Below are 13,029 nucleotides of genomic sequence, written 5' to 3'. Positions count from 1 at the left end.
CATGTACAAAAAATATATTTAAAAAACAAGTAAATTGTGTTTTACTATATTTACAGTGATGCTATTTTACCTTTGACATGTAAAGTCACAGTCTACTTATGTAAATGTAATGATATTCTAGAAAGACAAAACTGTAAAATATACAGTAAGATGCTGTGACATTACTATTTTTTGGAACAGTGTAGCTACCAACATATTGTAATGAGTAGCCAGATAACAATGTAAATAGATGTAGTTTAATATTTTTCTACCATGTCAAGTTGAAATCCTCCCACAAAATTGTGGCAGCAGTATAAATGTATTAGGATCAGTTGTGAGGTAGAGATTATTATCTATAAGGATTAACTTGGTGAAGCAGATTTACTAAATTAAGGTTAACTTAGTAAATTGGATCGGCGTCTTTCAGTGTGTTTAATGATGTCTGAACATTTTCTAGTAATTTTTAAAAAATACAACTGTTCTGGAGTCCCAAGGAGCAGCCTATGTAAATGAAACTTCAATTATTATTTTCTATTCGTGCTAAATTGAAATGTCACAGAGTATCCAGGGGGACAGGCCCACTCTGTCGGTCGTTTTTAAGAAGGAAAACGTAGATGCAGTTGCTGCATTCATCAAACTGATGCTGAACTTTGATGTGACGACTGAAAGCCTTTTTCCTTCAATGCTCAAACAGTGGTAACAGTGTAAATTCAAACACAGTAAATTATTGTACATTAACTGTGTTTCCCTGATCATGAGAAGTATACATTTACTACATTAGAAAGTTAAAAAAAAATCTTTTCAACATAAACTCCGCTGTGTAAAGTAAGAAATCCCGAGCTATATCACTGCATCTGTCACATTACGGGACGAGCATGACTTGTGTTGCTGTCAACATCTATCAGAATCAGAAATCAGAATCAGAAAGGGGTTTATTGCCAAATGTTGTGCAGGTTTACAACATTAGGAAATTGCTGCGGTGCTTCAGTCCAAACATACTGTCATAATTGCGATTAAATAGACATGAAAAAAATGATTCAGACATTTAAAACTGTGCTGACCGTCTCGCTCCAACAGTTACCAGGACTGGTTCTTTCATTTACTGTTTTTGACTGTTGTGCTTAAGTTAAATAAAGGATGGTACTAAGTGCACATACTAATATCAGTTTGACAATATAATACTAATGATTATAGTTACAACAGTAAAAACACACATTAGTGAGTCCTGAGGAACAACAACAAATAATAAGAAGGGTGTAGCTACAGAAAGGTCATCTCGAAACCAGACAAGGAGTCTGAACCCAAACACGGAGGGTCTGCCGCCCTACTCTTAGAAACTATAGGAACCAAATGTGCACTGTGAGAGTGAAGTGCTTCACTGGGATATTATACTATGAGGACTTTCATATTTCACGAGCATCATGTGACAAGAACATTTAAAGTTAATAGACATACTACGTAGAAAGTGTACGGCCATATTCCTCACAGTAACCCTTTCTGTCATGAGTTAAGGCAAACTAATCAGACTTTAAAAAGAAGTGTAAATGAAGACACTGCTGAGCAGGTTATCTTCTGCAGTTACTTAACTGTCCCACACGAAAGAGATCATTGGGTTTACAACAGTCCAAACATAAATTGCAAAGCTGATTTGTACAGAGGTTCATGAAGTCATTAGTGCTGAGAATTAAATGAATACGAGGCTCGACACTACGCTGTACAGTGTTTACAGGACTGAAAAGTAACCTGGGATTGTTTTCCTCTATAAATGATGAAAATATAGCTGCTTGTTCAGGGCACGTAGAAGAAAATGATAACAGAATGTATGTCCTATCTGAGCTTAGTGCATTTCCACAGCCTCGTGCATTTTGCATGATAACGTATTTAGATTCACGTTCTCCAGTGGCAACAACCCAGGAACTGTCGTCTCACACTTTTCACATACCTAGACTGTGCTAGTTGTTATTTCCATCCAGCCATTCTGTAGGTTTCTGTTTTCTTGTGTAAGGCCAACAGGCAAGTACCTGTGACAGGTGCTCCGTCTTTGCCTCAATTAATTAAAAAACACGTAATTCAAACTGTAGTATGAAAGAGGCTGTCCGGTTTGTGTTTATGAAGAAGAAAAGTAAATGGAGTCCAGTTTATGACTGACAAATGTTTCTCACACCTCTTTCATCACACCAGCTGAAAGCAAAGAGTGCTTTAACAGATGTGTGTGTGGGGGGACTTTACTGTCCCTACTGGTCTGAATGCGGCATTGCAGTTTATCAGCAACAATATTTTTGAGAAACACACTCGGTTTTGTCGCTTTTGGTGAGATACAGATTTAACACAATGCACCCAAATTAATATTATGAATATTTTTTGAAATATGGTTAGAGGTAAGGGTCAGGTTGCTTTTATTTTGAAAAACTACGGCGGAAGCGTTTCCCGTTGCAGCCGATGGCGGAACACGGGCAAACACCAACTGGCTGAAGAGGATTCACGGTTTTCGACAAAAACAAAGACTAACGTCAACTCACAGTGAAAGGTATTTATTCAGATGCAGGGGCGTGTTCTGGAAATTGTATCGGTGGTTGTTCGTGTGACGGAACTGCTAGCATGCTTTCCAGTAGCAGACGTTAGCAGGTCTGCTAGCTAAAAACCAGTTAAAGCCAAAATGGCTGGTATGTAGCGAGACTCAGTGTTTTCCCGATTTTCGTTAGCACAAATATAGTATTCCGTTTACTCCAGCGCAGCCTGTTGTATTCCATTTAGGGACTCGATTGATTGTACGTCTGCACCGGTGTGTAAGCGGTAACGCTAAGGGTAAATAAGGTAGCTGTTCCCGGTTCAGAACACCAGCACCTCCCTGTGTAGGCCCTGCAGCGCGAGCGGATTTCTGCGCACCGTGCAGAAAATTCACGAAGTCTCTGTGGGGTTGTGAAAACCAGAAACATTAGACTACAAGACAGACATAAGAAAACATGCTCGCCCTGTGCATTCTGCGTGTGCGCAGTGCAAAGGCCACATTGTCGCACTTGAAGCTCTGACTGGACGTGTCCGGAGGATTGTGCGCTTTCAGTCCATCTGCACCTGAAATTGCGGATAGTTTCACTTTTAGATGGTCAGAAAAGAGGGCTGCGTGAAATGACGAGGCGTGGCTCCTGTCCGAAATATCAAGCTGAGATGTCGATTTCTCCCAAAATCTACATTTGTGGAATCAGCAGCAGCTGTAAAAATCCTTATAACATATCTGCTGTGGGTCCCACAGGATCTTAGCTCGGTGGTGGTGTCTCCGTACTCGGCACAGGTGTTTCTGTATACTATGACAACCACTTGGTTATGGCTTTCCATGTATGTCCTGCATGCTAGCATCTTGCACCCTGCTGTTATAAAGGATGAACACCCTACAATAATGCAAAGAAAGTATAGAAATCCCAACAATCATCATAGTTTATTTATATAGCACTTAAAAAACACACAAGACCAAAGTGCTGAACAATAGAAGTATCAGAGATGCAATAAGAATAATAAATACGATAAAATAATAAACACAGTAAAAACACTAAAATATGTAAAAGCAGTACCCTGCCTCTCGCCCTATGACAGCTGGGATAGGCTCCAGTGCCCCCCGCGACCCTGAAAAGGATAAGCGGAAGCAAATGGATGGATGGATGTAAAAACAGTAGAATATAATAATCATATGACCCCCTGTGAGCAAGCGCTTTAGCAATAGTGGGAAGGAAAAAATGATTTTAACAGGAAGAAGCCTCCAGCAGAACCAGGCTCAGGATGAAATGTGTGGCTCGTTCTCTCCACGGACAGCACCCTGTAGCACAGAGGGTACCTTTTCATTATCTGGATTCATTTACACTGACAATGTTGATCACATGAATGAAGTGCTCCAGGCACATCTAACCAATCTGGGTGTTTCATAGATCACATGACTCTTCTTCCACAGAAGATTGGTCATATCTACTTCAGAGACAATATCAAAGGTTGATGAGAAGTCTGTAAAGACTTCAATTGAGTTTTATTCATATTGTGCCGAATCACAACTTGTAGTTATATGTGTAAAGTAAGACCATACAGTAACTGAGAGAAAACAGAGACAACCCCAACAGTCAGATATCCCCCTATGAGCAACTGCGTTGGCAATAGTGGGAAGGAAAAACTCTTTATACAGGAACAAGCCTCTGGCAGAACCAGGCTCAGGCAGACTCTGCTGCAGCCGGTTGGCTCCCAATAAAGTGAAAAGATTTGATGGTAGAGCAGGGCGATATGGCCAAAAATATTTATCACGATATATATTTGAAAATTTGTGATAACGATATAACCGACGATATAATTGATGCGAGACAAAATACAACTCCACAACATTACTAGCGCAAAAAGACAAACTTCCATTTATTTTCACTTAAACAAGAAGCTGGTTTTTATGTACATTAAAGCTTTATAAAAATGTAACAGTGCAAATGCAAATTCCTTGCTGAAAGTTTAACCAAAAGGCATTTCCAGTAGAAATGGGCTGACATATCCTGAGCATAACCATGTATAATATCCACTGAAGTTAAAAAGAGGTGCTTTGCAACATTAAACTGCAGTGTGCATTACGCATTTTTCGGACCATAAGGTGCACGGGATTATAAGGCACATTAAGCGAAACAAAGCAGTCAGATAAATCAAACTTTATTAAACTCATTCTTCTTGATTCCTCCACTTCTGTACCATTGATTCATTAATGTTGAATTCTCTGGCAGCTGCTCTATTCCCATGTTGTTGCAGTATATTAATGACTAACCTCGTATTGTGGATGGATTATCTCAGTTGTTCTCCTGACTGAAGTTTGGTCCGTTTACAGCATCCTGCCATGCGATTGCATTTGTCTCTAACCATGAAGAACCTTCACGTTAACTTTTATAAGTGGAAAAGTGTTAGTGTTCGTCCTCCAGCTTCACTGTTTATGTTATGCTAACATAGCTGTGTCGCTAGCGATCACGTAGCACATCATTATATAGCAGCTAGCCCAACTTCAGTAACCCTACAAACGTCACTGCTGTTTAGTTTCCTGTCTTCATTTATGTTGGAAGTGATAGCAGAGCTGTACGTTTGATTTTTTTCAGAAATCTCTCAGTCAGAACATGCTATATCATGCTTAGGTAACTAGCGAAACTAGCGAGCTAACTTCCGCTAGCTTCCTGCTAACTTCTAACTCCGTTAAATGTAATAACTTTTGTTTTCATGGATGCCTGGAAGTTAAACTTTATAGTTACACCTGGTAAAGCAGCAATGCTGATCGTTTTATTAAAGATGAAAGAATTTAGACAGTTTTTAACGCTCAGTGATGCTGCAGTGTTGTTTGACCTGAAGAATACGGAGTTTAGGACCCAGATTACTCCCAGATTTAAGAGCATCTTAGTCCGACAAATACGACAATAACAACGGCCGCTTGCATGTTCTGCAAAAAAATGTGCTTTGTTGTGTATCTGACGGACAAACACCAAACCAGTTCCACATCACTGAAGTTGCACCATTTTTACAAACCAATTCTGGTTCATCTGTTTCACTCAACAATCGGCCATGTGCGTATGAAAACAAAGGCACTGCGCATGCGCGTTTTACTCCCATTCTATCGCGATATTTCATTTTCCTATCGTTGCCTAACATTATACCGGTATTACCGTGAACGGTATAATATGGCGCAGCCCTATTTGATGGATTGAACAGGTGTATTTCATCCTGTGTGAAAAACACTCATCGGCAGACTGGAGTCAAGTAGAACAATACTTTATCAATTGCTACACAAGTTAATGCACAGATATTTCCTGGAGAATGTGATACACAGTTTGTGTTTCACTCATTGGCTTCAGTAAGGTACAACACATCATATCTGTGTTTTTCATGTGAGAAGGGGTCCCCTTCACCAAAGGCGTGAAAACACAAAGGAAAGAGACAGTGCTACCTGTATCTGGATGTCATCCTTTTCCTCCTTAAGTCAGGGCTCTAACACACAAAATGGGCTTAAAAGGCTGATTTATTTACAGTATTGTTGTAGTTACTGTCAGCAGATAATACAGACCCTCCCGTCTCCAGACAGTGGACAACAAGCTGGCTAAACAACAACAGCCGATATTATGTCAGCTAATGTTAGGCTTGAGGGTCCTAAAACCCACATTTTGCTCTGATAAACAGTTTGATTACATTCTCACGTTGAGTTTATTTCCTAAGTGCCCAAGTCCATGATGCCACTAATGCTGGATAACAGCAGCTAATAGTGTGCTTCATGGAGTGTGTAGCACTTTATTGTGTCGGCACTGTTAGACAGACACTGTGTTGGTGTGCTGCTTAACAGTGACTACATGACACAGCAGCTGTATCGGTCACATGATTTCTCTTGCACTGGTGCAGGCTTGATACATATGGTACATATCAACTTTGATTCCATAATTTTATTTTTTAACTTGAGTATCTCAGGGTCGGTCTGATGCTTTTTACATTTTATTTTAAGCAGTCATCAATTCCACGGAAACGCCTTGGATTACTGCACCTCTTCTAGCTTTAGGGCATGTTTCATAAATCTAACGGTAACTTTGTGTGCAAACTAATTTTTTTGTGCAGGGTAAGAATATTTCCATGCAAATATGAGAAAATACAGACCCGTTACAAAAATTAGAGTATCATGGAAACATTCATTTATTTCTGTAATTCCATTCAAAATGTTAAACTTTCATAGATTATAGATTTAGGGCCCACAACTTAAATGATTTTAAGTACTTGGTTGTTTATTGGTACATAATTTGGGCTTCCAGGTCATAAAACCCACGAAAACAGAATTAAAAAAAAATTCCGTTGAGTTTGCTGGCCAGTCAAGCACTGTGATGGCATGGCCATCAAACCAGGTTTTGGTGCTTCTGGTGTTATGGGCAGGGGCCGGGTCCTGCTGGAAGATAAAATCTGCATCTCCATACAGATCCTCAGCAGACGGAATCATGAAGTCATCTAAAACACTCTGGTAGACTGTTGTGGTGACCTTGGATTTAAGAAAGCAGACTTTACCAACACCTGTACCGGACATTACACCCCAAATCAAGACTGACTGTGGATATTTCACACTGGACCTCAAGCAGCTTGGGTTGTAATCCTCACCCGTCTTCCTCCAAACCCTTGGACCTTGATTCCCGAATGAAAAGCACACTTTACCCGAGGAACCCAACAGTTGTAGCCCATCTCCTGCATGCGTCTGAATGTGGTGGTTTTCGAAGCTGTGACTCCAGCCTCGTTCCCCTCTCTCTGGATCTCTGCCAGATTCATGAATCTTCTCTGTTTGAATTAAAACATTCATGCCCTGTAAAATTTGCGTTGATGTCTTCACAGTGTTCTAATTTTTTGAATTCCTGTTTTCGTGGGTTTTATAAGCTGGAAGCCCAAATCATGTACAAATAAACAACAAGTACTTGAAATTGTTTAAGTTGTGGGCCCTGAATCTATAATCTATGAAAGTTTAACATATTGAATGGAATTAGAGAAATAAATCAACTTTTCCATGATACTCTATCTTTTTGGAAAGGGTCTGTATTTGGTCTAATGTCATACTGAAAAATGGAGTCTTGTTCCAGATAGATCTAATGGCACTTTTCTTCTTTCATAATTCCATCAGTTTTGATGAGATCCCCAATACCACTGGCTAAAGGGTTGTAGGCTCCCAATTTTTCTTTTGTTATTTACTTTTTTTGACTATTTCAAAATATGCTGCACATCAGCCGAGATACACCTTGTTGTGTAAAACTTATTTTATGCCTATTAAACTATGTTACATTTAGCATTTTTATAGATTCAATTTGAGAAAATGGAACCAAGTTATGGGTTTTGTGGCAGCGTTCTAGTAAAAAAGTGCAGTAAATTAAAATTAGGTTCTTTGTTGTTTATATGTAGGCACAACACTGGTTTGTTCCACTAGTTAAGAGCCTTTTTTTATATTTGTGTGATTCATGTCAGCATCACGTGGATTAACAAAGAAGATAACATTTCTCTGAAAATAGTCAGGTACAAGAATTGGACTGAAAATAAATGAAAAAGCAGCCAGTGTCCAAAGAAGGACTTTGAAAGACCGACGTCAAGGTAGTCAATAGGGCTGTTCGATATAACGATATATATCGGATGACGATATAAAAACATCTATCGTTTCATTTTATGCTATCGTTTGCTTCGTGGTGTCGCAAAATAAACTGTTTACAGCAATATTTTTTCATGGTTTTGATGTCACTGCAGTGGCTACATTAATTTCTTAAAGTTCTCTCTTTCTCTTATATTTAATATAACCACACTACGGACGGACAAGCGCCTGTTTTTATGCGTTGTCGTTAGCAATAGGGCTGCTCGATTATGGCAAAAATGATAATCACGATTATTTTCACTGAAATTGAGATCACGATTATTTGACGATATTTATTTAACCCTTTAAGACCTACTATAGAACCAAGTCCACCAGAGCTTATATTATTATTATTATTTTTTTACATGCTGTAGTGCCATTTGTGGGAGCATTTCAAGTTGCTATACATCAATACAACTGTTATAGCCCATATTTTAATAATATGTATGCATTAAGTACATAGTAATTACATAAATTGCAAAAAAGTGCAATAAACTACAAAAAAAATTGAAAATCGCGTTTGTTTTGTTTACATATATTTCTACTTGGAGAAATTTAAGAGGTTTATCCCTCAAAACTTTAAATACAATAAAGTTGCAAAAAATAGTTTCCCACCACAGGAAATTTATTTTGAGTGTCTTCATAGTTTTATTTTGGAGATACACCAATTTTTATATACTGCAGGAAAAACAAAAAACAATCCTATGATGCAAATTTGCAAAGAAAACAGCATGTGCATCATTTCACTGTGGGAAGTGTTACGAACAGCTGATAGGAACGGCAAAGCGTGTTTCTGGAATATTATGTTTTTGTTCCTGCAAGCGCTTTTTATGCAATTTTTGCAAAGCTATATGTGGAACGAAACCGTGACCGAGGACAAGCTGATGGCATCAGATGTAAGTACAACTCCTCCGGTTTCATATGCAAAACAAATTATTGCGCTACCTTACACAGTTCAGGTTCTACAGGGATTTAAAAATAGTTACGCAAAACGGAGCGTGCTGCTCTGACCGGCTTTAAAGGGTTAACAATGACTTTAAAAAATAATATAAAATAGTGTGCAACACCACTGAAGTTTTTTTTTTTTTTAAACTCTTTTCAACCAACGGCAGTCACTCTCCAAATAACTTCTGCTTAGCTTTCCGAGCTTCCCTCGGGTCCTCTTAATCAGCGGTCTCCAACCTTTTTTGCGCCACGGACCGGTTTATGCCCGACAATATTTTCACGGACCGGCCTTTAAGGTGTTGCGGATAAATGAGGGAGGGGCTAATAATCGGCTCAGTCATTTTTAATGATCGTTGAAAGCCCAGATCGTAATCGTGATTAAAATTCGATTAATTGAGCAGCCCTAGTTAGCAACAACGGCGGTAACACCATCGCGTGTCCGCTTGTTTATGTTCCACATAAACTTTCACAATAAAACTCAAGATCCTGTTGAGACTTTTCAAAATAAGTCTGCATCCATGCTGTGTCATGTTTTGTGTCAGGGTGTCAGTGATGTTGCAAATGTGTCCAATCCAGCAGTAAGCTTTACTGTCACTTGATATCGGTGTATCCATTTTGTTTTGTTTGTTTGTTTTGACAACTCAAGTCTCTGTTAGAGATGGAAAAATGTTGCGTTTGAAGAGCCTAGATTAGGGCTGTTCGATATAACGATATATATCGGATGACGATATAAAAATGTCTATCGTTCCATTTTACGCTGTTGTTTGTTTCGTGGTGTCGCAAAATAAACTGTCTATCTTAATTTCTTCAAGTTCTCTCTTTCTCTTATATTTAATATAACCACACTACAGATGGACAAGCACCTGTTTTTATGCGTTGTCGTTAGCAACAACGATGGTAAAACCATCGTGTGTCCGCTTGTTTATGTTCCACATAAACCTTTCACAATAAAGCTCAAGATCCTGTTGAGACTTTTCAAAATAAACTGAATCAAGTGAAAAAGTATGCAGAGTGTTTATGGATGAGAAGCAAAAAAGAGCCGTCAGGTGCTAAAAAATAAACCTTAGACTCAAACGTTAGATCAGGCTTTTCCCTGCAGCACGTCGTGTAATAAATACTCACAAAGAAAACGGCGGCCGTTACATTGTACGTCTAAAAATGTATCGTTTCATGCATCGGTTAAAACACTCGACTCCAGCTACACGACGCCCAGCTGGAAACACTTCAGCTACCCAAGATTCACAGGATTTACGGAAAATGTTAAATGTTTGTGATTTATATCGTTATCGGGACGATAGATGTCTTATATCGGGATAAGAGATTTTGGTCATATCGCACAGCCCTAGCCTAGATTACCTTTTAGTTTAAAAACTGCATTGCTTTTAAATAACAAATGCTCTCTCTGTCCCTCTCTCACACACACAATTTGGTTAAAGGTTCTTAAGATTCATTCAAAAACATTGACCTCAGACGCAGAAAATTTGGTCATGCTATTTACTATAAGGATCATTAAAGAACGCAATGCTTACTCATGCTGTTTAAAAATCCATTCAACCCGACTAGTCCATCTTGTTAAAGGAAGCATATTTAGTTTATTAGCTTTAATATATCGTGTTTGGATTTCTATAGTGCTTTTTCTAATCATACAGACTAATCAAAATGCTATACAAGTACGTTGTTGTTTCTGCTTGATCATGTTGACTCTTTCAGCAAATGGTAAGTGTTAATCCTAATTTCTAAATATTAGAATGGTGGGAGGTAAAACTGCATTATGCACTTGTAGGGTGATTTTGTTCTGTACATTTTACCCAGGAGATGACTGTCATTATAGCCACATTGCATTGTGTTTAATATATATATATATAGGAGGGTAATGATTGGTGCTTTGGATGAAATGTTCAGGTTTTTACCTGTCAGGTTAGATTAACATGTGTAGTGTTTAATTTGGTTGTTTCGTTAGTATTTGCTGTTTGGGGCCATCATTCTCACTGTTAGTTGTTTGTGCATAATGTTGCTTTGCTTTTCCATGACAAAGGAAAAGCAGGATGGGCGACACGCTCCACTACTAGACTTAAAGCTGACCAAATTTCTTAAAGTTTTCAAGAAGGCACCGCAAACACAGCGAGGACTGGTAAACTTTTTCAAGTGCCTGGAAGATAAAACAGAGACTTTATTTAAAAGCTGCTGTTGAAATGAAAAATGAACTCTCGTTTATTTGTAATAGTATATTTCTGCTTTTCACCTCAGCCTCGCTGTCCGTACAGACAGTAATTCACATCTTACTCCTGTCCTTAATTTGGAGCCCAGTGCAACATTCAACATCGCCGACACTACCAGAGGGACCCATTTCATATTTGGGCCTACAGCTGGTCTTGCTGGAGTGATAGCTCTCCGATTGGCGCAGGTTGAGACCGAGGCACAGATTGCTCTTCGGCAGCTTGCTGCTTTAGCCACCATCACTTTCGGCAGCCAGTGTCACAGCAACTGGTTTACAGCAGCGCTACCTCCTCACCTGGCCCTCCTGACTCTTTTCAATCGACCTCAGGCTGTGGGGTACACAAGCTATAAAACCTACAGAAACACACGGCCTTGTCTGTCTGCTGCCATGTATCACCAACACCCACAGGGCTCACAGCCATTTTCTAATGGGGGCAGACCACCACCTCGTCAGCCACCTCCGAATCAACATCAGACTCGCTCTAATATGCAGGTGATGGGTTTCCAGTTTCCTCGTCCGACCCAACTACCTGATGAGCTTGAGTCTGCACTGGCAATCCGGGGTGCCAGGGACATGGACCACCGCCAGATTGATCACATGACCCAACCAGATCCACACCAGAACCAAGGTTCTGGGACCAGTCAGCATGGAAACTTTGGCTCTAACCCAGTATCCCTCCCCACTGACAGTCAGTCTGAACACCACCAGAGAGTAGATTGGTCAAGCTACCAACCTCCAGCTAAACTGTTTGCTGCTCCTCCACCTTCTTCAAGTCATCAGTCACAACAAGGGGCCCAACAGCCTCAGAACACCCAAGCAGGACCAAGACTCTCAATTTGGACTCCATCTGTATGTGAATCTCTTTCGAACCAAGTTCGGCATGTCCATGGTGCCAGTGGGGAGGGTCCGAGTTTATACACACCAGAGAGCGCAGGAAGTATCTTGGCTAGCTTTGGACTTTCAAATGAGGACTTGGAAGTTCTGAGTCACTACCCTGATGATCAGTTAACCCCAGACACCTTGCCGTTCATACTCCGTGATATCCAAATCAACAAGTCAGGGAAACAGAAGACTTCGGCTTCCACTAGCTCATCCTCATTTTCACACAGCGCCCATGACATGCCATTGCCTCCTTCCCACTCGTCTGCATTGGCATGTTCTCATTCTCCAGAAGTGCCCAGCCTCCTTACTGTTACACAGACAGCTGGTAAAGTCATTGACTATGGGCATGCCAGTCGCACCAAGGACGAAAGCACTAACATGGGGAACTTCAAAAGAGAACTACTGTCTAGTGAACGGACAGTTAAAATGTTCCCAGCCTTGTCCTCTTCATCAGCTACAAAAGTAGATAAAAGTGAAAGACGGCAGGTTCATTTGGAACACACTGAACCAAGCAAGCATGGAGACAGTGACTATCGCAGGACGAGCAGCCTCCAGCGCGAGAGCAGTCATTCACCAGGGAAAGAACTTTCTCTATCTCCTAGATCCCGTGATCTAGACAGAGACTACAGGCGTGATGGAACCAAACAAAGACTGCCATCCGAAACGAGGAGTGACGTTTCTTCGAAAAGGTCCCTGTCCTCTTCGTGTGGGTCAAAACCACACAGCAGCGGCAAGAAGTTACCTACACCCACCATGATAAGTGATTTCTCAGCTGTGTCTCCAAAGGTGTATCCCCATACCTGCTCCCTATGCCACATAGTGTGTGACCAGGAAAAGGTGAGTGCCCTCGTGAATGCCCATTTAACAATGTCCA

The 13,029-nt window shown here is 40.2% G+C and overlaps 1 protein-coding gene across 3 annotated transcripts in view; it reads left to right on the top strand.

Annotated features, from left to right (window-relative positions):
* Positions 1–13,029, top strand: part of LOC146571845 (uncharacterized) — a 47,353-nt gene that overhangs the window by 13,991 nt on the left and 20,333 nt on the right. For 2 of the 3 annotated variants that reach the window (XM_085275817.1, XM_085275816.1), the window contains exon 2: positions 11,303–12,992. In XM_085275817.1, the coding sequence (XP_085131943.1) occupies positions 11,303–12,992 (1,690 nt within the window). Of the gene's footprint in view, positions 1–2,390; positions 2,507–11,302; positions 12,993–13,029 lie in introns of those variants that run through there. The other variant, XM_085275818.1, reaches the window with a different exon arrangement.

This window comes from Mchenga conophoros, linkage group LG6 (genome assembly GCF_057382185.1).
Source record: "Mchenga conophoros isolate Kocher_MC1m ecotype Shallow Benthic linkage group LG6, M_conophoros_male_GT1.1, whole genome shotgun sequence".
NCBI lineage: Eukaryota > Metazoa > Chordata > Actinopteri > Cichliformes > Cichlidae > Mchenga > Mchenga conophoros.
Note: the sequence above shows the minus strand (reverse complement) of the source record. Positions and strands in the feature narration are given on the sequence as shown.